This window comes from Rattus rattus, chromosome 18 (assembly GCF_011064425.1).
Source record: "Rattus rattus isolate New Zealand chromosome 18, Rrattus_CSIRO_v1, whole genome shotgun sequence".
Classification (NCBI taxonomy): Eukaryota; Metazoa; Chordata; class Mammalia; order Rodentia; family Muridae; genus Rattus; species Rattus rattus.
Window position 1 is genome coordinate 24,191,446 of NC_046171.1, and position 24,731 is coordinate 24,216,176.

The 24,731-nt window shown below is 39.3% G+C and overlaps 2 protein-coding genes across 6 annotated transcripts in view; one reads left to right on the top strand and one right to left on the bottom strand.

Annotated features, from left to right (window-relative positions):
• P4ha1 (prolyl 4-hydroxylase subunit alpha 1) overlaps positions 1-24,731 on the top strand; it is a 1,160,453-nt gene that overhangs the window by 123,248 nt on the left and 1,012,474 nt on the right. The gene's annotated exons all lie outside the window — the stretch shown is intronic.
• Dse (dermatan sulfate epimerase) overlaps positions 1-24,731 on the bottom strand; it is a 71,240-nt gene that overhangs the window by 4,432 nt on the left and 42,077 nt on the right. For all 3 annotated transcript variants that reach the window (XM_032888349.1, XM_032888351.1, XM_032888352.1), the window contains 3 exons: positions 12,412-12,665; positions 9,534-9,773; positions 6,013-6,220 (listed from right to left, as the gene is read on the bottom strand). In XM_032888349.1, coding sequence (XP_032744240.1) covers positions 6,013-6,220; positions 9,534-9,773; positions 12,412-12,665 — 702 coding nt within the window. The remainder of the gene's footprint in view (positions 1-6,012; positions 6,221-9,533; positions 9,774-12,411; positions 12,666-24,731) is intronic.

A 24,731-nucleotide genomic window follows, 5' to 3' on the forward strand; every position in this document is an offset into this window, starting at 1 on the left:
TGTGAGGTAGAATCTCAGGGTTGTTTTGATTTGCATTTCCTTGATGACTAAGGATGCTGAACATTTCTTTAGGTACTTCTCAGCCATTTGATATTCCTCAGTTGACAATTATTTGTTTAGCTTTTTACCCCATTTTTAATAGGGTTATTTGGTTCTCTGGAGTCTAACTTCTTGAGTTCTTTGTATATATCAGATATTAGCCCTTTATCAGATGTAGGATTGGTAAAGATCTTTTCCCAATTTGTTGGTTGCTGTTTTGTACTAATGACAGTGTCCTCTGTCTTGCAGAAGCTTTGCAATTTTATGAGGTCCCATTTGTCAATTCTTGATCTTAGACCATAAGCCATTGGTGTTCTGTTCAGGAAATTTTTCCCAGTGCCCATGTGTTCGAGGCTCTTCCCTACTTTTTCTTCTATTAGTTTTAGTGTATCTAGTTTTATGTGGAAGTCCAAGATCCACTAAGACTTGATCTTTATACATGGCGATAAGAATGGGTCGATTTGCATTCTTCTACATGCTGACCTCCACTTGAACCAGCACCATTTCTTGAAAATACTGTCTTTTTTTAACACTGGATGGTTTTAGCTCCTTTATCAAAGATCAAGTGGCCATAGGTCTGTGGGTTCATTTCTAGGTCTTCAAGTCTATTTCATTGATCTACCTGCCTGTCTCTGTACCAATACCATACAGTTTTTTATCACTATTGCTTCGTAATACAACTTGAGGTCAGGGATGGTAAATCCCCTAGAAGTTCTTTTATTGTTGAGGATAGATTTTCGCTATCCTGGGCTTTTTTTGTTATTCCAAATGAATTTGCAAATGGTTCTTTCTAACTCTGTGAAGAATTGAGTTGGAATTTTGATGGGGATTGCTTTTGGTAAAATGGCCATTTTTACTATTATTAATCCTGCCAATCCATGAGCATGGGAGATCTTTCTATTTTTTGAGAGCTTCTTCAATTTCTTTCTTCAGAGACTTGAAGTTCTTGTCATACAGATCTTTCACTTGCTTGGTTAGAGTCACACCAATGTATTGTATAGTATTTGTAACTAAAGTGAATGGTGTCATTTCTCTAATTTCTTTCTCAGTCTGTTTATCCTTTGAGTGGAGGAAGGCTACTGATTTGTTTGAGTTAATTTTTTATCTAGCCACTTTGCTAAAGTTATTTATCAGTTGTAGGAGTTCTCTGGTGGAATTTTTGAGGTCACTTAAGTATATTATCATATCATCTGCAAACAGTAATATTTTGACTTCTTTTCCAATTTGTATCCCTTTGACCTTTTAGTTTTCTAATTATTCTGGCTAGGACTTCAACTACTATAATGAATAGGTAGGGAGAAAGTGGGCAGCCTTGTCTAGTCCTTGAATTTAGTTTCAAGTTTCTCTCCATTTACCTTGATGGTGGCTACTGGTTTCCTGTATATTGCTTTTACTATGCTACACCCCTTGAATTCCTGATCTTTCTAAGACTTTTATCATGAAGGGGTATTGAATTTGTTAAATACTTTCTCAGCATCTAATGAGATGATCATGGGTTTTTCTTTAGTTTGTTTACATAGTGAATTACATTTATGGATTTCCGTATATTGAATCATTCTTATATCCCTGGGAAGAAGCCTATTTGCTCATGATGATCATTTTGATGTGTTCTTGGATTTGGTTTGTGAGAATATTATTGAGTATTTTGACATCAATATTCATAAGGGAAATTAGTCTGAAGTTCTCTTTCTTTGTTGGGTCTTTGTGTGTTTTAGGTAGAAATGTAATTGTGGCTTGCTTCATAGAACAACTCGGGTAGTGTTCCTTCTATTTCTATTGTGTGGAAGTTTGGAGAGTATTGGTATTAGGTCTTCTATGAAAGTCTGAAAGAATTCTGCACTAAATCCATCTGATACTGTTTTGTTTTTGGTTGGAAGACTTTTAATGACTGCTTCTATTTCTTTAGGAGTTATAAGACTGTTTAGATGGTTTATCTGATCCTGAGTTAACACTGGTACCTCCAGATTTTCCAGTTTTGTTGAGCATAGGCTTTTATAGTAGGATTTGATGGTTTCCTCAGTTTCTCTTGTTATGTCTCCCTTTTCATTTCCGATTTTGTTAATTTGGATACTGTTTCTATGCACTCTGGTTAGTCTGGCTAAAGGTTTATCTTGTTGATTTTCTCAAAGCACCAACTCCTGGTTTTGTTGATTCTTTGTATAGTTCTTTTTGTTTCTCCTTGGTTGATTTCAGCCCTCAGATTGATTATTTCCTGCTGTCTACTCCTCTTGGGTATATTTGCTTTTTTTCCCCCAGAGCTTTCAGGTGTGCTGTCAAGCTGCTAATGTGTGTTCTTTCCAGTTTCTTTGAGGAGGCACTCAGAGCTTTGAGTTTTCCTCTTAGCACTGCTTTCACTGTGTCCCATAAGTTTGGGTATGTTGTGCCTTCATTATCATTAAATTATAAAAAGTCTTTATTTCTTCCTTGACCAAGTTAGGATTAAGTAGAGCATTGTTCAGCTTCCATGTGTATGTGGGCTTCCTGTTGTTTTTGTTATTATTGAAGATCAGTCTTAGTCCATGGACATCGTGTAGGATGCATGGGATTATTTCTATCTTCTTGTGTCTGCTGAGGTCTGTTTTGTGACTGATTATATGGACAATTTTGGAGAAGGTACCATGAGGTACCATGCTGAGAAGACGGCATGTTCTCTTGTCTTAGGATGAAATGTTCTATAGATATCTGTTAAATCCATTTGGTTCATAACTTCTGCTAGTTTCACTGTGTCCCTGTTTAGTTTCTGTTTCCATGATCTGTCCATTGATGAAGAGTGGAGTGTTGAAGTCTCCCACTATTATTGTGTGAGGTGTAATGTATGCTTTGAGTTTTAGTAAAGTTTCTTTTATGAATGTGGTTACCCTTGCATTTGGAGCATAGACATTCAGAATTGAGAGTTTATCTTGGTGGATTTTTCCTATGACAAGTATGAAGTGTCCTGCCTTACCTTTTTTGATAACTTTTGGTTGAAATTCAATTTTATTTGATATTAGAATGGCTACTCCAGCTTGTCTCTTAGGACCATTTGCTCGGAAACTTTCACCCAGCCTTTTACTCTGAGGAAGTGTCTGTGTTTGTCACTGAGGTGCGTTTCCTGTATGCAACAAAATGCTGGGTCCTCTTTACATATCCAGTCTGTTAGTCTATGTCTTTTTGTTGGGGAATTGAATCCATTGATATTGAGAGATGTTACAGGTCAATGATTATTGTTTACTATAATGTTTTTAGACGTGGAATTATGTTTGTGTGGCTATCTTCTTTTGGGTTGGTTGAAAGATTACTTTCTTGGTTTTTTAGGGCGTAGCTTCCCTCCTTATGTTAGAGTTTTCCATCCTTTGTAGGGCTGGATTTGTGGAAAGATAATGTGTAAATTTGGTTTTGTCATGGAATATCTTGGTTTCTCCATCTATGGTAATTGAGAGTTTTGCTGGATATATAGCCTGGGCTGGCATTTGTGTTCTCTTAGGGTTTGTATGACATCTGCTTAGAATCTTCTAGCTTTCACAGTCTCTGTTGAGAAGTCTGGTGTAATTCTGATAGGTCTGTCCTTATATGTTACTTGACCTTTGTCTCTTACTGCTTTTAATACTCTTTCTTTGTTTAGTGCATTTAGTGTTTTGACTATTATGGGACAAGAGGAATTTCCTTTCTGGTCCAATCTATTTGGAGTTCTGTAGGTTTCTTGTATGCTTATAGGCATCTCTTTCTTTATGTTAGGGAAGTTTTCTTCTATAATTTTGTTGAAGATATTCACTGGCCCTTTAAGTTGGGAATCTTCACTCTCTTCTATACCTATTGTCCTTAGGTTTGATCTTCTCATTATGTCCTAATTTCCTGGATGTTTTGGGTTAGGAGCTTTTTGCGTTTTGCATTTTCTTTGAGTGTTGTGTCAATGTTTTCTATGGTACATTCTGCCCCTGATATTCTCTCTTCTATCTCTTGTATTCTGTTGCTGATGCTTGCATCTATGACTTCTGATCGCTTTCCTAGGTTTTCTATCTCCAAGGTTGTCTCCCTTTGTGATTTCTTTATTGTTTCTATTTCCATTTTTAGATCCTGGATGGTTTTGTTCAATTCCTTCACTTGTTGGTTTGTGTTTTCCTGTAATTCTTTAAGGGATTTTTGTGTTTCCTCTTTAAGGGCTTCTACCTGTTTACCTGGGTTGTCCTGTATTTCTTTAAGGGAGTTATTCATGCTCTTCTTAAAGTCCTCGAACATCATCATGAGATGTGATTTTAAATCATAATCTTACTTTCCTGGTGTGTTGGGGCATCCTGGACTTGCTGTGATGGGAGGACTGGGTTCTGAAAATGCCAAGTGGAGTTGGTATCTTCTGTTGCTTATGTTCTTGCACTTGTCTCTCACCATTTGGTTATCTCTGATCTTAGCTGGTCTTGCTCTCTTTGACAGTGGTTTGACCCAACTATAAGTCTATGTGTCAGTACTCCTGGGAGACCAGCTCTCTCCCAGAGGGATCCAGGCACAGAGAGTTGTGGAACAGGGACAGCTCCAGGGGCACACAGAAACTGGAAGGATCCTGTCCCAGACTTCTCTTCAGCTCCTGAGTCCTGAGGGCTCCTGGCAGGTTCCTCAGAGCAGAAGTGAGAGTCTTATCTGCATCTCAGGTGTGTCAGCAATCCTTGGACACTAGTTCTCTCCCACTGGGATCCAAGCACAGAGGGCTGTGGCTCTGGGTCAGCTCCAGGTGCAGACTGGCCTATTTTTATTTATGATCAATGTTCATTAATAGAATTTGATATTTAATACAAAACCCTGCAGTGGTTAAGAACACAGATCATTATTTTTGATGGGCAACTGCCTCAAAAAGGTCTCATGATGAGGAAGAGGAGGAGACTGATTAGTAGCTCCTACCTAGTAAGCCAATTAGCCATAGTTAAATTGGTCTTCCTGATGTTTGGTTTTCTCCACTTCTAGAGTCTCTGTGTTAGAACATCAGAAATCTTTGTCCTGAAGACTAGTATAGTGGTTGCTTAATTAAGGTAACATAACAAATCCAGATTAAGCTAAATGACCATCTTTTCAGCTCTTGGTAGGTTTGAGTATTCTCATAAAAGCACATTTTAAACTTCAGATGTAGCATTAATCTAACTCATACATTGGTTACCTATTTATGCATAAATAAGTATGCATTTGTGTAATTACTGCATATCCTCTGAAAGGAGCAAAGGAATACTTACATGTAATGCCTTAAATTCTTCTGTGAAAGGAGTTTTACAAGTCTAGTTAAATGATAGCAGTTACTCCTATATTTTTCTCCTTGTTTAAACTCCAAGGGGAGGGTGTGTGGAAATAAAGTCAAGAAAATTCTGAAAAAGCTAATTTGGGGGTCGCATACACAATGAATTCAATATGTTTTCAAAACTCAACAATTAACTCTCATTTTGACTTTAATTTATTTGATGCCAACATACTTGGCGACACTTAAAAAAAATGAGACCCAAGCTCCTTCTAGGCTTAAAAGATTACAACAAAAAGAATTACATGGTCTTTTTATTATCAAAGCGACCTTCTCAGATACGCTGAACACATTACACAACTGTGAAACCTGGGAACAGCTTTGCCTTTAGAGGATTAAAATGCTCCATTTACCTAGACAAAACAAAATGTTTTACTACTTTTTTTTTCCAGGGGTGGGGGGTGATCATCAGATTAATCAAGCCAAAACTGTGAGTCTTTTCCTTCTATGATGTAAAAAATGAACGATATAAAATCTAAGCAAAGCAGGTTCATCTATGAAATAGTCCAGGCTTAGGAAATGAAAATAGTAATTAGATCATTAACATGAAGAACCATTTCTAACAGAGGTTTAGACACTGTTAAGAGTTGAATTAAAGGTGTATCTACTTAGGTGCTATGGAGAGGGGATTTTGTTCGTTTGTTTGTTTTGTGCAAAAACAATGCATAGCATGAACCTGGATACCATTTCATTGGGAATCCAGCTCAACAATGTCATACCAGAGAAATTCTGTGTGTAGAGTGCACCAGCGTTGCCCTTTGGACGGTGTACCTGGACCTTCCACCACACGGTTCTTTCTGATTTGGTCAGCCAGCCAGTTTCCACTCCCATTACGCATGACAAATTTATCCAGGAACACTAATTGACTTTCTGGACCATAAAACCAGTTGTAATTTGAGTCTGCAATGGCCACAGTTCTTTGAAACCCTGCAGGAAAAAAAAGTTTGAAAAGATTGAATTTAAAACTGTATGTTCCTATAAAGTCTAAACAATGATCGTCATGCCTGTTTTAAAATTACAATCAAAAGTTTATCTTAAAAGTAAACAAATCTGTGATGTTTGTGACTGTGCCATACCAATTTACCATAATTGCCCTGAAAGCTGTTGTTGGTAATAGATGTGACATACCTGTTAGCATGGACACATGTCCACACTATAAATAATGAAGCTTGCATCTAGGACAGACACCATCAGGTGTGATCCTGAACCTGTTAATGATCCCTAGGATCCCCCAATCTCAAGTTGCATTCTAGGCTGAGATAAGAATGTAGTGTGCTTCATTTTGGCTTCCAAAAAAGTAAAACTTAATTTCCATATACGGGTGAAGACAAGAACTGAATTCCCAGGGAAACTTCTGTTAATACATACTGCAGGAATTAAAGGAACCAAAAAATGCAAGAATCATAGAGTCAGGTACTGGAGTTAGGGAAGAACATCAAAAGCAGATTCAAATATCATAGAACAGAAAGGAAGAAAACCCTCTGCAAGCAAGAATAATCATTACTGTACTGGAGAGAGAGAGAGAGAGAGAGAGAGAGAGAGAGAGAGAGAGAGAGAAGAAGAAGAAGAAGAAGGAAGGGAGGAGGAGGAGGAGGAGGAGGAGGAGAGGAGGAGGAGGAGAAAAGAGGAGAAGGAGGAGAAGGAAGGAGGAGGACGAGGAGGAGGAGGAGAGAAGAGAATAAACTGAAAGAATAAAATAAAAACAGATCTCTTCTAAAATGCTACCATGAATGTATTTATAGCTAGTAATTTGATTTATAATAGCTGAATAATTATAAAATACGTTATGTCCAAACTCACACTATGTTTCTTAAAATGGGGGACATCTTTATATCTTAAAGTGCCCGTTACAAAATGCCTGGCTTTGCAAAGGTGTTCCTCAAGTTTGTTGGATTAATAAGCACAATAACTGAGGTCCCCTTAAATATCTTCTGACTGTCTTTTCTCGCTAAGGAAATGACCAGAAGGCTTACTGTTAGATCTCAGCTCAAAATACAAACACTGGGACCTCCTGGAAGTCCTTTCCTCTAGACAGTCTTTGATGATCAAGAAGAACAACATACTATGATTCTTCTTTCAGTCTAAAAGTAAGCATTTGAGTTCTCAGAGTTTAAACTGACTCTTTAAATTGATATTTGCTATGCAGCTTCACTTTTTATCTTTGTGTGTGTGAACATGCACGTGCATCTGAGTGTAAAAGGAAGTGTGCCCATGACATGATGTTCATGTGGACGTAGAGGGTAATCTTAGATGTCAGGTCACTTTCCTTTTGTTTTAGATGGGTCTCTCGCTGCTAACTGCTGTGCATGCGGCTAGGCAGCACACAACTTTCCAAACACTATCCTGTCTCTAACTTCCATTTCCCCAGATACTTGAGTGTTGAAGTAACAGATCCTGCTACTGAGTCTGGCTTTGCACTGGTTCTCAGAATTCAATTCAAACTCGGGTCTCCTACCTGCATGACAAGCATTGCGCCTGAGAGAATCCCTGGCTGCTGCACTAATTTATGGATGACTAAGCTAATAAGGGGATAGCCTGTCTAGTCTATCTATATACACAGAACAAAAAGATTTCAATACCGGATTCTTCATTGTATTCTAGAATTATTGTCTTTAGTTTTATTTCCTGCTGTTGAACAAAAGGAACTTTTGGAGAAAGGGCCTATTAGGATCAGTTTCTGGTTATAGCCTATTGCTGTGGAAAATTCAAGGCAGCAAGAACCCAAAGCAGCATGTCACATCCAATCCACAGTCAGAAGCAGAGAGCAGCAAATTGATGCATGTACACTACTGCTCAGCTACCTTTCTCCACTCATGTAGTCCAGAAGCCCCTTCGTAGGAATGGTGTCACCCACTGTGAGCAGATAATTTAACCAGGACAACTCCCACAAACGTGCCCACACATCATCCTAATCTAGATAATCCTCCATTGAGACTGCCTTAGCATTGTATCAAGCTGACAAAACTGTTAGGATTTAAATGTGAAATGCCCAGCATAGGCTCATATAGTTAAACACTCAGTCCCTAGCTGGTATCCGCTTTTGGAGCAGTTATAGAAGTTTTAGGAGGTGGAGTCTTGCTGGAAGAAGTGTGATACTGGGGACAAGCTTTGAGGCTGTATAGCCTGGCCGTTTCTTGCTCTCTCTCTGGTTCCTATATGCAGACACAATGTGTTCAGTCAGCTCCCCCCTCTCGTTGTCAAGTCTTCCCATCCTGTTGCCATGTCTTTTCTGCCATGAAGGACTTGATCCCTCTGGAATTAAGCCAAAATACTTTCTTCCTCTGTAAGTAGCTTTTTGTCAGTGTATTTTATCATAGCAACAGAAAAGAAACTAGGACATTAACCATCAGAATTATAAAACAAAAAACAAAAAAAAAAAAAACTGTATTTCCCAAGAGAAGAAAATCTACCCTGATGAAAATTTACTTCCTAAATTTTCTGATTTAGTCTTTCCTCAGAAATAAGGAGAATTATAAAGATGTCTTAGAAATGAGTAAGTTAGCAAATAATTATAATTATACACATTTTTAGATATACAATGAGATAACATTGTGACTAAAGTTTCATTTTGTTTTGTTCTCTGTATTCTGTACCATATATTTCAATATAATATTTAATCACATATATAGTGGTACTTTGTGGTTTTATTACTTTTTTCCTTACAGGATGTTGAGGATTCATTAAAACCAGGATCTTATATTTGTTTAGCTAGCATACTACCCATGAACTACACACTGGCTTACTAAAACAAAGAAAACGCTAAACCTTAAAATCAAAATGTGTGTGTGTGTGTGTGTATGTATGTGTATATATATATATGTATATATATATATAATTTATTTCAAATCTGTACAGTTTGAATAAAAAAGCTTAAAATCAAAATCTACAATAGCCTTAAGCACAAATATCAGATAAAGAAGTGAGGTGCAATCAGTAATGCTTATATCTTGTTTAGGTCATGAAAATGAGTTTATGGCTATCAAGTTTAAATACACAATGAAAGTGCTGTGGCAGGAGAGAAATGGTATTTGATCCATTATGCTCCAAAGAAAGTACTAAAACTCCCAATCTTTATTCGTGCTCCCAAAATTTTAATGTCTCCAATTTTTCTTGGATGAAAAGAAACTTTGGCCTCAACACGTCGCCCCACGTCGCCCCACGTCGCCCCAGGCTCATTGCTTTGTCACCCCTAGCTCACACTCAGTCAGACATGATGTCATGCTTTCCCTTTCTACCGTACCTGGCAAGACGGTCCTATACATAAAGGCGAAGTGGTGCTTGAGCCATGGATGGCCAAAGTGGTTGATGTCAAAGTGCCTCTGAACAAGAAACATATACTGGAACAGGGATCTAGTGGTGTAGCTGCCATACGCAACTCCTTCATAGAGGGAGCCATCCGTCACCTCTCGCAGCAAGACTAGAGACTTCTCCATGATGCTTAGAACTTGCTTGGTCCACAAGTAGGCCTCCTGAAGGTACCCTGAAGGATGAAAATAATGACTAAAGGCTGAAACAGAACGTGACTAAAAATATGGCCACAAAAACTCTACAAAGAACCCTAACAGGTTATATGATTACAAATTACACGTTTTAAATGCTTTTACTTGTCAACGTGATAAATAACATGTGCATATTAAAATATTTATTATTAAATATTAAGGTTAGTAAATATTAAGTATTTTCTATAAAATGTTAAGTATTATTAGCAAATAGGTCATTTACTAATTAAATAAACATAAACCCGTTAGTGAGGACCAAGTAATATTTCAATTTTTAATAAGCTAAATTCACCACACACACACACACACACACACACACACACACTGCATCACAACTTGCAATATGCATTACAATTTGGTATATGATTTCCTAAAGTTTTTGAATATGTGTTTTTTGGAGTTTTTTTGTTTTGTTTTTTTTTTTTTTTTTGATTTTTTTGAAAGTTTAGGGGTTGGGGATTTGGCTCAGTGGTAGAGCGCTTTTAGCAAGCGCAAGGCCCTGGGTGCAGTCCCCAGTTCTGAAAAAAAAAAAAAAAGAAAGTTCAAACTTCCAACTTTTTTTTATAATAACCCACAAAAATACTATAAATGCTAGGGATACTTTCCTCAGCCCGTCCCATCACAGGAGACAACTCTGATTCTTCTGCACGTTCAGATTCGACAGAATAATCAGGCAGAAATCGAATAGTGACACGAATCAGCTAGAAACCTGAGGTTGTCAAGGGCGAGTTGCATGACTGTATCCAGATATTCGGTCACAGGATCATACTGTTTAATTTTTCTACTGAAGATTATGTTCACAAAATCCCTGGATGGAGCAATGTGAGCGTTCCAGAACTCTCACACTTAGGTGACAGTAACTCCTCATGTTACAATCTACACAGCACTGAACAGAACCTTACTTGATCCTTTCAACAAGCGCGTTATCCCTTATTGTCCCCAAACTACAGAAGACTTGGCTTATTCCAGACTCATGACTCAAAATGAACAGAACTCTAGTCGGAATCAAAGGTTTGAAGCCTTGCTTCTTTTGGTGGCTCGTTTTAGCTGCACAGTGACAGGGAAAGGTTGAACTTACTGCCTTCTAATATGGCAGAGACTGTTACTTACTCCACAAGCATGTGTGCCCGGCCTCTGCTGATTACACTACCACAGGACTGCTAGGCAATGAGCTAGCTTGCAGGGTCAGCAGTGACCCAGGTCCCAGCATACACCATGTCGCTCAGGCCCTAAAGATCATCCTGCCTCACATGTTGTTGTACAGAGGTGGTAATTGTCATCAGGCTCTTGCTATGACCCAGCTCCAGCCTTTCCAGCAATCCTCCTTACCTATCTCATCAGTGCTTAAAACTATAGTCACTTTTCTTCCTGTATCCTACCATCTCTAGCCAGAGTACAGTGTGGCTGGCATCTACAGCCTGGCTGTCATCCCACTGATACCACACTACCTGGTTTGCACTCTATGTTCTTCATTAGCTATCACTCTAGACAGTGTCTACCAACATACTCTGCATTCTGAAAAAACCATCGGCATGAGATTCAAGCTGTCTCCTGAAGCTTTTCTCCTGAGACTTGATTACAAGTGACGGCTGGTGGACATGACAGGGAGAAAGCTGAATGTGGCAAGGTCTTGCTGGATAATCTATAAAGTATTAATTCTTTCACCTTTTTCCCCTTCTTTCTCTCCAGTCCTCCTTTTTGGAATTGAACCCAAAGACTTGCACATGCTAGGCAGACCTACCATGAATCCACATTCTCAACCATTTAAGATGCTTATAGGCAATGTAAGGCTTCAGTTATTCTAGATTCCCAAGCTCCAATAATATATTCAATATTCTAACATTTAATATCTAGATTCCAGGGGTATATTTAATATTCCAATGATATATTTAATATTCTAATGCTAGACAGACCCTACCACTAACCTACATTTCCAGCCAAATAAAATGCTTACAGGCAAAACAAGGCCTTAGTTGTTCTTTATTCCCGAGTTCCAATGATATATTTAATATTATAATGATTTATTATAATGTTAGAGCCTAAAGTTTCAGTTCCAGATTTCCATGGAGGTTGCAACCAAATTAGAGTTACAAGAACAACATGGGCATTCGTGTGACATATCCAAACCATAGAAACTACTTCCAACTCTGATGCAAATGATCTAGACTAGGTGTTCTGATAGATTTTGTATATGTGTTTTAGGGGAGACAGTTGTATGTGGTTCACACACCTGCATACTAGGAATATACATTTCAAATTTAAAACCTACTAAGCTTTAAAGAAACATTTTGTCCTAGGTTGACCATCTCCCTCTGTCAGAATATCCAGAAGAGTGAGTGATTATCACTGATCCTGTGCTGCAGGGTTGTGGTCTGGGACAGTTATTAGCCAGCTTTAGGAAACCTGCAGGCTAATATAGCTAGCTGAAATTTTAGGTTACATGCCTTTAGTTACCTAAAAGATACCCTGGATGTAACTTCATCTGTGGGTTTAAATTTGGATCCAAGTATAAACATGTACCTAAGAACCATGAGAAAAAATGCTTGTGCTTCTCCCAGGGCAGCTCTGACTGACAGTGGCTCAAGTGATGCTCTGGCTGTGATAGAGTAACACACACACCTTGGTTCATCAGAACAAGACTTCCAGTGAGTAAGGCCATGCAGTTGGTGGGCTGGTGGTTGTGCAAGTACTGGAAGCCCCATCCTCTCCTGTAGGAAGTTTCATACATATAGCCCGAGGCATTGGCAATCACTTCCAGGAACGTCTCCTGCTGTGTCTTGCTCAGGTAGTTGTATAAGAAGTCATACGCAGTGGCGAAACCCACCAGGGAGTGCGCAAGTGGGACTTCATCCCAAGGTGCGTCTTTCACCAACCTGTAACAGAAGAATAACCCAGAATGAGTGCAGCCTCACTCCTTTAGTACTCTACAAAGCATACAAATGAATACAAATGTACAAAGACACAATCCAAGAGATGTAAGGACACATAGGTGTTAGGCCGAGAGTTAGCACGGCGCTCTCTCTCTCTCTCTCTCTCTCTCTCTCTCTCTCTCTCTCTCTCTCTCTCTCTCAGGCTTCTGGCTACATCAAGACTCCTGAGATTTTTTTTTCTTTTTACTTTATATTTTCCATTCATTCATTTATCCATACATTCATTCATTCTTGGTTTTTTTGAGATAGGGTTTCTCTGTTTAGCCCTGACTGTCCTGGAACTTGCTCTGTAGACCAGCCTAGCCTCGAACTCAGAGATCCACCTGCTCCTGCCTCCTGAATGCTTGGATTAAAGGTGTGCACACCATGACTTGGCTAGATTTTCCATTCTCGATGACAGATAGAAGAAACTATTCAGATGCATAAGAAACAGAGCATGTGATGGCAAAGTAGCTCAGTGCTCACCCCTCCTTTCTACGTGCTGTTCTTAAGGCTGCCTTGAAAAAAGAGCTCAACAAACATTGGATATCAGTTCCAATATGAACATCAGCTGGTTGGCAGGAAGGTGTGGTAGTCTACAACACCACAGTCTAGACAGAAGTACAAGGTCAATCATGAAGGGAAGAGAGACTCAAACACTGATGAAACTGACTAGGTGATGAGGAGAAGTGATCTGGGTGAGGCCTTACCTGGTCACCTTAGCAGAATTTCAATGCTCCTCCAAAATGAAGTTCTATCCCCCTTGCTTTTCTGATTACTGTGTGTGTGCCATCACAGAATAGTGTGTGGCACAGATAACTCTCAGTAAATAGTTTTGGAAAGAAAGAAAGAAAATGAACGAAGAAACTGACTATAAAGCCAGGTCATACTGCTTGCAATGATGATGATGTGGTTATGAAACCAGGAATCTGACAGGATCTCTTTGCATTTATAATAATCTCACTATTCCAGTTAGCTGTCCTGGTACTAAAAAGACAAAGATTGATGAGTTTCTTACTCATTTGGTCATATTAAAAAATGATGCCTTGGGCGTACACCTTTAATCCCAACACTCTGCAGAAGCAGGCAGATTTCTGTGAATTTGCAGCCAGCCTGGTCCACAGGGTTCCAGAATATCCAGGGCTAGACAGAGAAACCCTTTTTCGAAAAACCATAGGTAGACAGATATGATAGATAGGTGATAGATGATTAATAGATGATAGATGGATAGATATGATAGATAGGTGATAGATGATAGATGGAGAGATAAATGATAGATAAAAGATGCCCTTCTGCAGCAATTCAGCTTGTGGGCATTACACCACTTGTAAACAAATTCCCTGCTTCTAGAAACAAAACATGAGACTATGCTATTGTCAGAGATTGGCCACAAGTTCTCTACTGTCTCATAGTGACTAGTGACAGCTTGGTGTCATTGTACCACGTTATGATATATCTATTAAATAGCCATGCATACATCTAGCCACAATGGCCCTGACATCAGTAGCTTGCTATCACCTGTCAAGTCCTTACACACCTGTGTAAATGATGATTTTATTGTTACAAATATTACACAAGACACAACTCCTGACCTTTGTAAAAAATTGCAATGGCAATTTCTTTTAAATTGTCTAGGTCTTGGACATTCAGTTTGTTCCTTTTGAACAGTTTCCAACTCAACAAAACATGCCAATAGATAAATATTTATCAATTTATTTTTCAAAGCTATCCTCTAATAGCTGTATGTCTAGAAGTTTATCTAAATCAACAGTTCTCAATCTGTAGACTAAGATCTCCCCTATCAGATATCCTGCATATATTTATATTATGATTCATAGCAGTAGCAAAATTACAGTTATGAGTTGCAAAAAAAAAAACAGTTTTATGGTTGGGTGCCACTATAGCATGAGGAACTGTATTAAAGGGTCACAGCATTAGCAAAGTTGAAAGCCACTGATGTAAATTCTTCCCCTATACAGTCTTGTCCAACCTCAGCTACTTCTACGGTCATGGAAACTAGAGGAGGTTTGCTCTTGTGGGAGGGAGTGACTGGAAGCAGGTTAGTGATGAGGATATAAATAAGTAAAATAAATGCATTTTTTAAAACAGGAAGTTTGCTCTCAGCCCACAGATGAAGCAGGAAAAAACTCAATGTGATCTGAGCAGTGGTTAACGAATTTATTGAAAAATCTAGCTGGGAGCAAACCACTGAATAGGACCCTGTTGAAGGAATCAGAGAAAGAACTGGAAGAGCTTGAAGGGGCTCGAGACCCCATATGTACAACAATGCCAAGCAACCAGAGCTTCCAGGGACTAAGCCACTACCTAAAGACTATACATGGACTGACCCTGGACTCTGACCTCATAGGTAGCAATGAATATCCTAGTAAGAGCACCATTGGAAGGGGAAGCCCTGGGTCCTGCTAAGACTGAACCCCCAGTGAACTAGATTGTTGGGGGGAGGGCGGTAATGGGGGGAGGATGGGGAGGGGAACACCCATAAAGAAGGGGAGGGGGAGGGATTAGGGGATGTTTGCCCGAAACCGGGAAAGGGAATAACACTTTCGAAATGTATATAAGAAATACTCAAGTTAATAAAAAAAAAAAAAAAAAAAGAAAAATCTAGCTGGGGAATCATTAAGAAAATATGCAGACATTATAAATTTTCTTTCACTTTAGGAATATATTTACATGTATATACATTCACCAATCTTCTGGGTGAGTCAAAGTCTATTATCTGAATATGGGTGTAAAGGTGGAGTTGATTGCCCCTTCCTGCAAAGCACACCTAGGCCATATCACAATTTCCAGCTTTGCTTTCTTTATACTAAGGGAAAAGCTAAAGATTTTTTGGAAGGAATGCAGACTTCTTCCAGATTTCAAAGTTCTCCCTTGTCATTTACTACTGTCACCCACTAACGATTGCAATGTTTTTACAACATTTTTCCAGTTGATGTTAGAAACATTCATTCTGACTCACATTTCAGCCATTGTCAAATGGATAATAAATGTCATTATAAGGATCGGTGACACTTCAGTAGCCAGCTACAAAAAGCAGCCAGTTAGTACTAGCTCCGATTACACAACACTCTCCTGATGAAACTGGGAAGAACACAGCAGATTCATTTTCATATTGCACAGCTAAGCAACTCAGACTGAAAACCAAGAACTGCAACCACTCAAAATAACGACAGCATGATACCATACTCATGGACAAAAGAAGCCTGTGTAAGGGCAACCTACACCAACAGAACTGGGTATAAAAGGGAATTAAAGTTCATTGCCATAGTCTGTGGACTTCATACTGCCACTAATTTTTATGGAACTAACACAGTTTTAGTGTAGAAACCAGGAAGAATACCCATAAATATGTGAGCAGATTACTGAAATACTTTTCAAGCACACATCTGTGAGGCCAGGCATGACCACTCAGAAAGCAGACATATCACACTGGGCAGTGGTGGGGCACGCCTTTAAATCCGACATTCAGGAGGCACAGGAAGGTGGATCTCTGAGTTCTAGGCCAGCCTGGTCTACAAAGAAAGTACTAGGATAGCCAGGGCTATACAGAAAAAAACCTGTCTTAAAAACCCAAGAGAATTAAAAAGGAAAAAAAAGCATAAATACAAGGTTTGTAAGAATATAAAAGCAGCACCCTCCTTCGTAAATTACTTTTGCTTTAAGTTTTTTCCTAAAAGTCTTTATTACTATCATTGGAGCTCAGTGGCAGGTGGCTTTCTTGGCCTGCGTGAGCCCAGGGTTCAAGAAAAAGACAGAAGGCATATGTATCTTTCTAAAATTTAACAGACTAATAAGATTAAATTTTATTATAGCAATTTTATATGCTTTCCAAATTATTAATTATGTACAGAAGACAGTAGCAGAAATCTATAACGTTTACACTGCTTCAAATCTGATAAATTACTTGTTTAACAAAACTCTCTCTCTCTCTCTCTCTCTCTCTCTTTCTCTCTCTCTCTCATCCAACATCTCAAAATCTGCTCCTCATTAGGATGTGTGTCAAAAACAAAGAAAACTAGGACCCAAAACAAGAGACAACATGAGAGAAAAGAAACAAGACACTGAGCCAGTGTTGAAGGACCCAATGTAAGCCAAAGGCTACGGCTGTAGACGCTCATCCAGGGTCAGCCAGTAAGAATACACCTTAAAATAGCTTGCTTTGGAGATGGGGCAAAGACGGCTCAGTGGGTAAAGTGCAAGCGTGAGGATCTAAAGTAGGGTCCCCAGCTCCCTATGGAGAAAGCCTAGCAAACGCACACTTGCATCCTCAGCACTGATGAGACAGAGAAGTAAATCCCTGGAGCTCACTGGCCAGCTGGTCTACCTGAAATGGCAATCTCTACAGTCAATGAGAAACCCTAGCTCAAAATAATAATAATAATAATAATAATAATAATAATAATAATAATAATAATAATAATGTAGTAAATTATCAAGGAAAAGACCTGAAATCCCTGGCCTCTTTATGTGTACCTGCAAACAAGTACACCTGCACGCACGCCCACACACACACACACACACGCATATGTCACATATACAAAGAGAATATCTTACTTAAAAACCTTTCAAGAAGACTTACATGACTGGCCAAATGTCTGGTTTGTAATTAATGGCTAAGTGCATAATGAAAAATTAAGCAAAAAAAAAAAAAGCGTTAACCTTAGAACAAAAAGTTGCATAAAACTGAAAAACAGTACACAGAACGGTTCAGTTGTCCACAGCTTTAGCTTCATTAAAATATGCTAACACAACATGAAACACATTAAAATTGTAATATACCCATAAAATATGAGCTATACTACAATTAAAACAGGTTGAGAATTGTTTTCATGATGACATAACTGGGTAAGAATGTGAGAGAAGACGTATTTATTGTCTTAGGATTTTCTATAAGCACCTTACACAGTGAGAATGGCAAGAGATGGTTTCTCCCTCACACCTACAGAAGGGAGCAGTCACCTCACACACTTTGTGCTCACACTTCCGGCCTCTTCTGTTGTTTTCAGCAGTCTATCTATTCTGAGGTACTCAAGTTACAGTAGCAACAACACAACATTTAAAGAGTCCAATGGTGCAACTCTCGAAAGCCTGCTCCATCCTTTCTTTCTGTTGCTATCTAACATTTGGCTATCCCAGTATTTGCTTTAACATGTGATCCATTAACATGGAAAGAAAAAGCATAGGACAACCTGAGATGATAATTTTGTTGTCAAATTGATAAATCTTTTCCTTTTTAGAAAAATACTGTACTGGTTATATTTTTGTTGTGATAAAAAAAATACCCTACAAAAAGCAACTTATGGTAGAAAGGATTTATTTAACATGTTTCTAGGTTATAGCCCATCATTGTGGGGAAGTCAAGGCAGGTTCTTGAAGCAGCTAGCTACATTATATGCACAGTCAAGAGCAAAGAGAAATCGATGTGTACATACTCCCTTTCCACACTTACATAGTCCAGGACCCAAACCTAGGGAATGGTGCCACCCATAAGGGATGGGTTTTCTCTGCTCAATTAAAGCAATCAAGATAATCACAAAGATAAATCCACAGACCAATCCATTCTAGACAATCTTTTGAGAGTCCTTTCCTAGGTGGGAAACCATCACAAGTGCTAGAGTCAAAGTAAAGTAGGCTTTACCGTACAAGGATGCAGCAGAATCTTATCTACTCAGGACTCCCTCTTAGAAAATGGCATAGTTGTGTGACACTCTTACTTTAGAAGGCTTTATCAAAATTTTTCTTTTACACTATGATTTTTTTAATGGTTTCCTAAAGTGGTATACAAAACTTCATAAAATCTAGGCATCTTTTAAAAACAGTGAATGGACTGTGGCTGATTTTATTCCGAGTGCCAATAGAAAATAATATTCTGAAATGTATTCCTTCAGTCCTGGAAACCTGAAATGTGCTTATAAATCACAGATTTGTACTTCTTCTTAATGAAAAAAGATGCTTTCAGTATGTTTTTGGAAGAAGCATTCTAAACACTAGAATTACAAAATGAAGAGACCACTTAGAGGGGGTGCAGCCCCTTACCAGAGAGAGATAGTCAAGCCAGACTCTCTGAAGAGGAAATCACCTATTTATCAAAATATTAAGCACAATCTTCAAAGTACAGATTATTACATGAGCATTTACACTATGACCAGCACATTTTAGTGGAACCTAATAAAAAATAGAGAGGAGTGAAATGGAAACAAGATTAAAAACATGCTTGTCTTAGTTACTTTTCTATTGTTGTAAAGAGACCCCTGTGACCAAAGCAACTTATAGAAGAAAGCATTTAAGTGGGGCTGGCTTACAGTTTCAGAGGGTGAATCCATGACCTTCATGACAGGAATATGGCAGCAGGCAAGCAGGGCAGGCAGGCAGGCAGGCATGGCACTGGACCAGTATCTGGGAACTTACATCCTGATCTGCATGCAGGAGGCAGAGATTGGGCCTGGTGTGGGCTTTTAAACCTCAAAGTCCTTTCCCAATGACATACCTTCTCTAGCAAGGCCACACCTCCTAATCCTTCCTAAAATATTCCCACCAACTGGGGACCAAGTATTCAAACATATGAGCCCCATGGGGCCATTCTCACTTAACCGGCCACATTCCACTTCCTCTCTTCCATAAGCCTGTAGTCATATCATAATGTAAATGCATTTCATCTAACTTCAAAAGTCTCTGTAGACTCTGTATTTGGATATACGAGCCTAGGGGGACATTCTCATTCAAACTGCCACAATTATTTAAATTTAAGGGCCACTTTCTATATGCATACATATACTTCATGAAAGATTACATAGATGACAGATGTCGTGTTATGATGAAAATTTTGCTTTTTACTAAGTCATATTTCAAAAGGTCTGAAGATCACTGTCTTTAAGGAAAACCTGATATCCTGTAAGTAGCTATGTCCTTCTGGCACAGAGTTTCCTACCATAGTTTCCTTGGAAGATGCGGAAGCTGAGGCTGCCCTGATGCTCCAGCAGAGGGTCTGGGGCAAATTGAGGGCCCACCATGAAGTCATAAAAGTAGCCCAAGAAGCCAGAGAAGTTCAGAATGTTCAAAGCGAGAGGATAAGGTGCTGAATGGTGCTGACTCCAGCCAACTTAAGGAAAGATATAACTTGTCCCTTGTGCCAAATCCAAGGAGGACATCCCCTGCTTCCAACCTTTTTTTTTTTTTTTTTTTTTTTTTTTTTTGGCTTAAAAGCAAAATAGATAATGAAATGATATTTGTTCCAGCACCTTATTCCAATAATGTTTATTTTATTTTAGGGCCTAGTACATAATTTCAAAAAGTGCATCTGTCTGTCTGTCTGCCTGCCTGCCTACCCATCCATCCATCCATCCATCCATCCATCCATCCATCCATCCATCCATATACCATCACTGAAAACACCTAAGGAAAAGGGCTAGCAAGAATTTTCCCTTGTGAATCATAAAAAAGTATTTTTGGACTATGCTATTTCATATTGTGACAAAACAAAATAAACTTAAAGTGATAAGAAATTATGAACCAAATTTGTAAGCTATCTTCAAAGCACATTTAAAAAACACCTTCCAAGTTTTACATCTAAAGATATCTGATATTTAGATCTAGTAGCACTAAGAATAAAAATTGACCTCCTTGTTAAAGGAAATCACATTCTCTTGGCTTCTCTAACCATGTGGCATGCTCTCAAACTAGGTTGTCAAACTAGATTTAGCCAGACTTAAAATCTTCTCCACATCAATCATCAACCAAAGTAAAACCCTTCATAAACATCACATAGTTTTTAAAGATTTGATCAGTACAAGGCTCTGGGTTCAGTCTTTAGAAATGAAAAAACCAGACAACAACCACCACAAAACGCTTTATACAGAACTGGAGTTAATATACGGTCTTAGCTATACATGCGGGTTTTATGTATTTTCCTCACTCCCTTTCTCTGGATTTTTTATTGTAATAGTATATTCACAGCTGGAGAATCCTGAACATACTAACATGTACTCACTACAATGCCCCAAGATCAAATCACTACCTGTAGTTCATCAAGAATCCATGTGATAGACGTCCCCAACTCCACACTCCCTGTAGGTGGAGATGACATGATGTCTTCTTTTCCATCAGCTGCAGAAAAAGAATCCAAGGGTGCCCATGTGGCTTCCGTGCCTGACGTTTCTTCTCATTCTTCCAACTGTTACTCACTAGAGATTACTACAGAACCACTCTAATTAAATCTGACCTTTGAACTTCCCTTCTAAACATTTTTCATCATCCACAGAAACTACACATATTATATTTAAAGGCCTATTTCCTCATTTCATAATTTCTCCTAGAGACAACTATATGTATGTATGCAGAAACACCCCCCAACACACACGCAAATAATTGGAATATACACACTAGCAAATATGAAGTAGCGATGTCTCTAGGGTCTGCAACACTAAAGTTCAGCATATCCAACAGCTTCAAGTATTGTAAGCTCGGTGATGTGGTCTCTCCTGACTGAGGCCCAGAAACAACTGGCAACTCTCAGTTAAAACTCACATCTCTTTCCTACATTAGGCTTTTATTGGATGAACTTACAAAGACCTAACCCTGGCACAACTTCTGCCATCTGCTCCTGTAAGTAAGCAGAGACCCTAAAAACACAAGTTGCCACCTGAGAAAGCACTAGCTATTTTAGTTTCAGAATTAAAGATAGCCCATGCATCTGCGAGATCAGAACCGAATCGATCAAGCTCCAGCATCTAGTGGCAGTACTCACTGAACCACCATGGGTTTATAACCAGCAACATCCAGATTGTGAGGAGATAGGCAGGACAGAGAGTCCGAGTTCTTCCACGAAGTAGAAAGAAAAGAAAGGGGCACAGAGCAAACTGCGGGTGGACGCCTGGTTTATAATGAGCGAAGACTGGGCTGAGTGTAGCTCTGGGGTAGAAGGCTTCTCTCCAAAACCTAAGGTTATGTCCCCAGCATGTACCCCCAACACACATACACACTTGAGAGAAAGAGCAGACTAAAGTCGGATGTGGTGGCAGGCACCTGCAATTGTAGTACTTAGTGGCTAAGGCAGCAGCATCACTTCATAAGTTCAAGATGTAACTGGAAAACAGTGAGACATCTCATGTCCCAAAGCAAAGCAAGACTCTGTTATAATGTCTAGACTTCACCCTTCCTGAATTGGGTAGATGACTGCCAATCTCTGTGTGTGTGTCTGTCTTTCGTCTGCCTCTGTCTCTCTTTCTCTCTCTCTCTCTCTCTCTCTCTGATGGATGGGTTGTGACTGAGATTCCAAGTTCTTTATTTGTATTATAGCTGCCATACACATTGTTAATTTGGAGTTCTTTTATTTTACAGTGAAAAGGTCACATGCACACATATCTGACCATGCTGCTGTTCTGTTAAACTCTTCAATGGCCTCACAGAGCTCTTGAGAAAAAAGTCCAAGCTGCCTCTTCTGACTCAAAACCCTCACAGCTGGCTTCCCCTTCCTATAGTACATTTTCAGTTTCTTAAATCATCCTGCTTTCTTGCTTTGTCAGCCAACTGTGCATCAGCTACTTCTGCCTGCGACAGCCCAGCATGGCTTTCCCTGCGTCACCGGATGATTCATGATTTTGTTCTTCCCTCATGCTTCAGACCTCAGCCAAACACCTCTTGGGTCTTACCACTGTGATTGACAATACTGTCATCTGCATTAATACTGTCCATTCATTTTTAATCTCCCACTAAACCGAACCACCCTAGGCACAGCAGATGGATAACTCATGCTTTCATTTCTTTATGTCTGATACTCAGCAAAATGCTTTAAGCTGAGTATGTTTACTTACATGATGTAATTATATTTATTACAAATGAAGTTGTATAAAAATGAAATTGCCCATGTTGACATAAATTTGTAAAAAGAAAACATAAACACAAACCTACAACCTCTGGGGCCCTCCACACAGACCCATAGTCCCTGGGGCTTTCTACATTGATCCACAGTCCCTAGAGTGCTCCACACAGACCCACACACAGTGCCTAGAGCTCTCTGTGCAGTTCCAGCATGAGCATCTGTGGCTGGTCAGCCTCCATCCACAGCACCTGTTCACTCTCCTTCAGACCGCTGGATAGGGGCCCCAAACTCTTCCAAGTTTTTATTCTCTGGCATATGTGACCTTTTTTTTTTCTAACTCCAACCCCATCCCCTGCAGCTTCGAAGCTTTCTGCAGGAATATTTCAACTTGGTAAGTCACTGCAATTGGGAAGAACATACTTAAAACAACAGTGTCTCAATAACTCAACAACCGCTCTAAACTACAACATGAGACAAACATAGTATTTACCTCCAACTTATGACTAGGAATAGATCTAAAGAAGCCAAATAATATGTTCAGGGTCCCTGCTTGGACTCAAGATTAGACAACAGGCAGTGTGGTTCTGGAGTTGTAGCCCTTTCCTGCAATGATGTACAACTGCCCTCTGTCTAACACCTCTACACATTCTCTGCACACATAGGAGGAAGTGGTTTGAAAGTGAACTCACCAAAGCTTTGCAGTGGGAACACAATATCATATGATAGACTCCAAGGTTCAAGGGTTCTGGGGTGAGCGAATATGGGGTGGAAACAGATCATTAAAAAAGAAAAGGGAGCCCAAGACCCTCAGAAGAAATAGAGATCCACAAATCCTGACCATCTTACCTCCTCTGTGAAGTACAGTGTCTTTGTGATTACAGGCTGACAGACTAGACCAAAGGCTGGGGATATGTGGGTCTTCAGAATGAAAGTGAGGCCAAATGGATATGAGCAGCCACAGTATACAAGGGACCAAATTACATTCACAGCTGCAGGAATACCCATGATTTCTGCTCTTGGTAAATCAGGTCGGTCAAAGTAAAATCACTTCTCCTTTCAGAGTTACTTAGTGGTCTCTGGGGCAGGTATACTGTATTATGTTCTCAGGGCCTCTATAGGTCAATGACAGGGCATGACATGGAAACCAAAAATTACACTTCGGGTAAGAGATCCTACAGAGCATTTGAAAGGTGCTGTTAGGGTAGAGATAGAGGTCAGAGGTTTCTGGAAAGAAATTCCCTTTGGGACATACACTCATGGTCAAACTACAAAATGTGTACTCTAGTACCTAGCACAACCCAATATGCTGAATTAAAAAGAACCAGCCATGATAACTGCAGTAGACTAGATACAGGGCTAGAGACATATCACGGAGGAAGCAGTTAATTCCAGTCATGGAGTCAGCAGTTAATTCCAGTCATGGAGTCTGATAGACTTGGAAAGTTGTGGGGAAATCTAGCTCCTGGGATTGGGCAATTTGTTATTGCTAGGCCCAGGGCAGACTTGAGGATGCCAGCTCAAGCAATCCCAGGGAGACAACAATGTAAAACAATCAAGTCACAAAATGCTTAAAAGACAAAAGATGGCAGAAAAGCTGCTCATTCTGGATGGGCATATTTTTTTGTGGTTAATATGACAATGGGATCTGTTTGTTTGTTTGTTTTAAACCTCTCTAAAAAGACTTCCTAAAGTTTGCCTTCATTCACTAACCATAGAACCAGCCTCAATCAACTGCCCTCAGGAGAGTCAAGAAAGAAGAGGGGGAAGAAACAGGTGTTGAGTGGGAGAGCCTGAATCCGTGAGCAGACGGAGCTGTAGTGAGGAGACCCTAAAAACAGTTAATGCCAAGACATTTACCAAGGATTGAACTGTCTGTCAGCCTTCCATAGTATCATAAAATAGCTGACAAAATCATCTGAAGGAAAGGAAAAATTAGTTCATAGTTCCAGTTTGTAGTCGGTCACTGGCCGCACTGTTTTGGTGAGGGAGAACACTGTGGTAAAAACTATATGGTAGAGTGTAACTTTCATGTCATGTCAGCTGGGAAGCAGTGAGGAAGGAACTTGTGTGCATCACCACATAGATAAAGCCCTTTCTCCTGATATTATAAGGGTTCATATAATCTGATTTGGACTAACCACTAAGGCTCACATGGTGGAGACACTCAACTGGTAGCACTACTAGGAGATAGG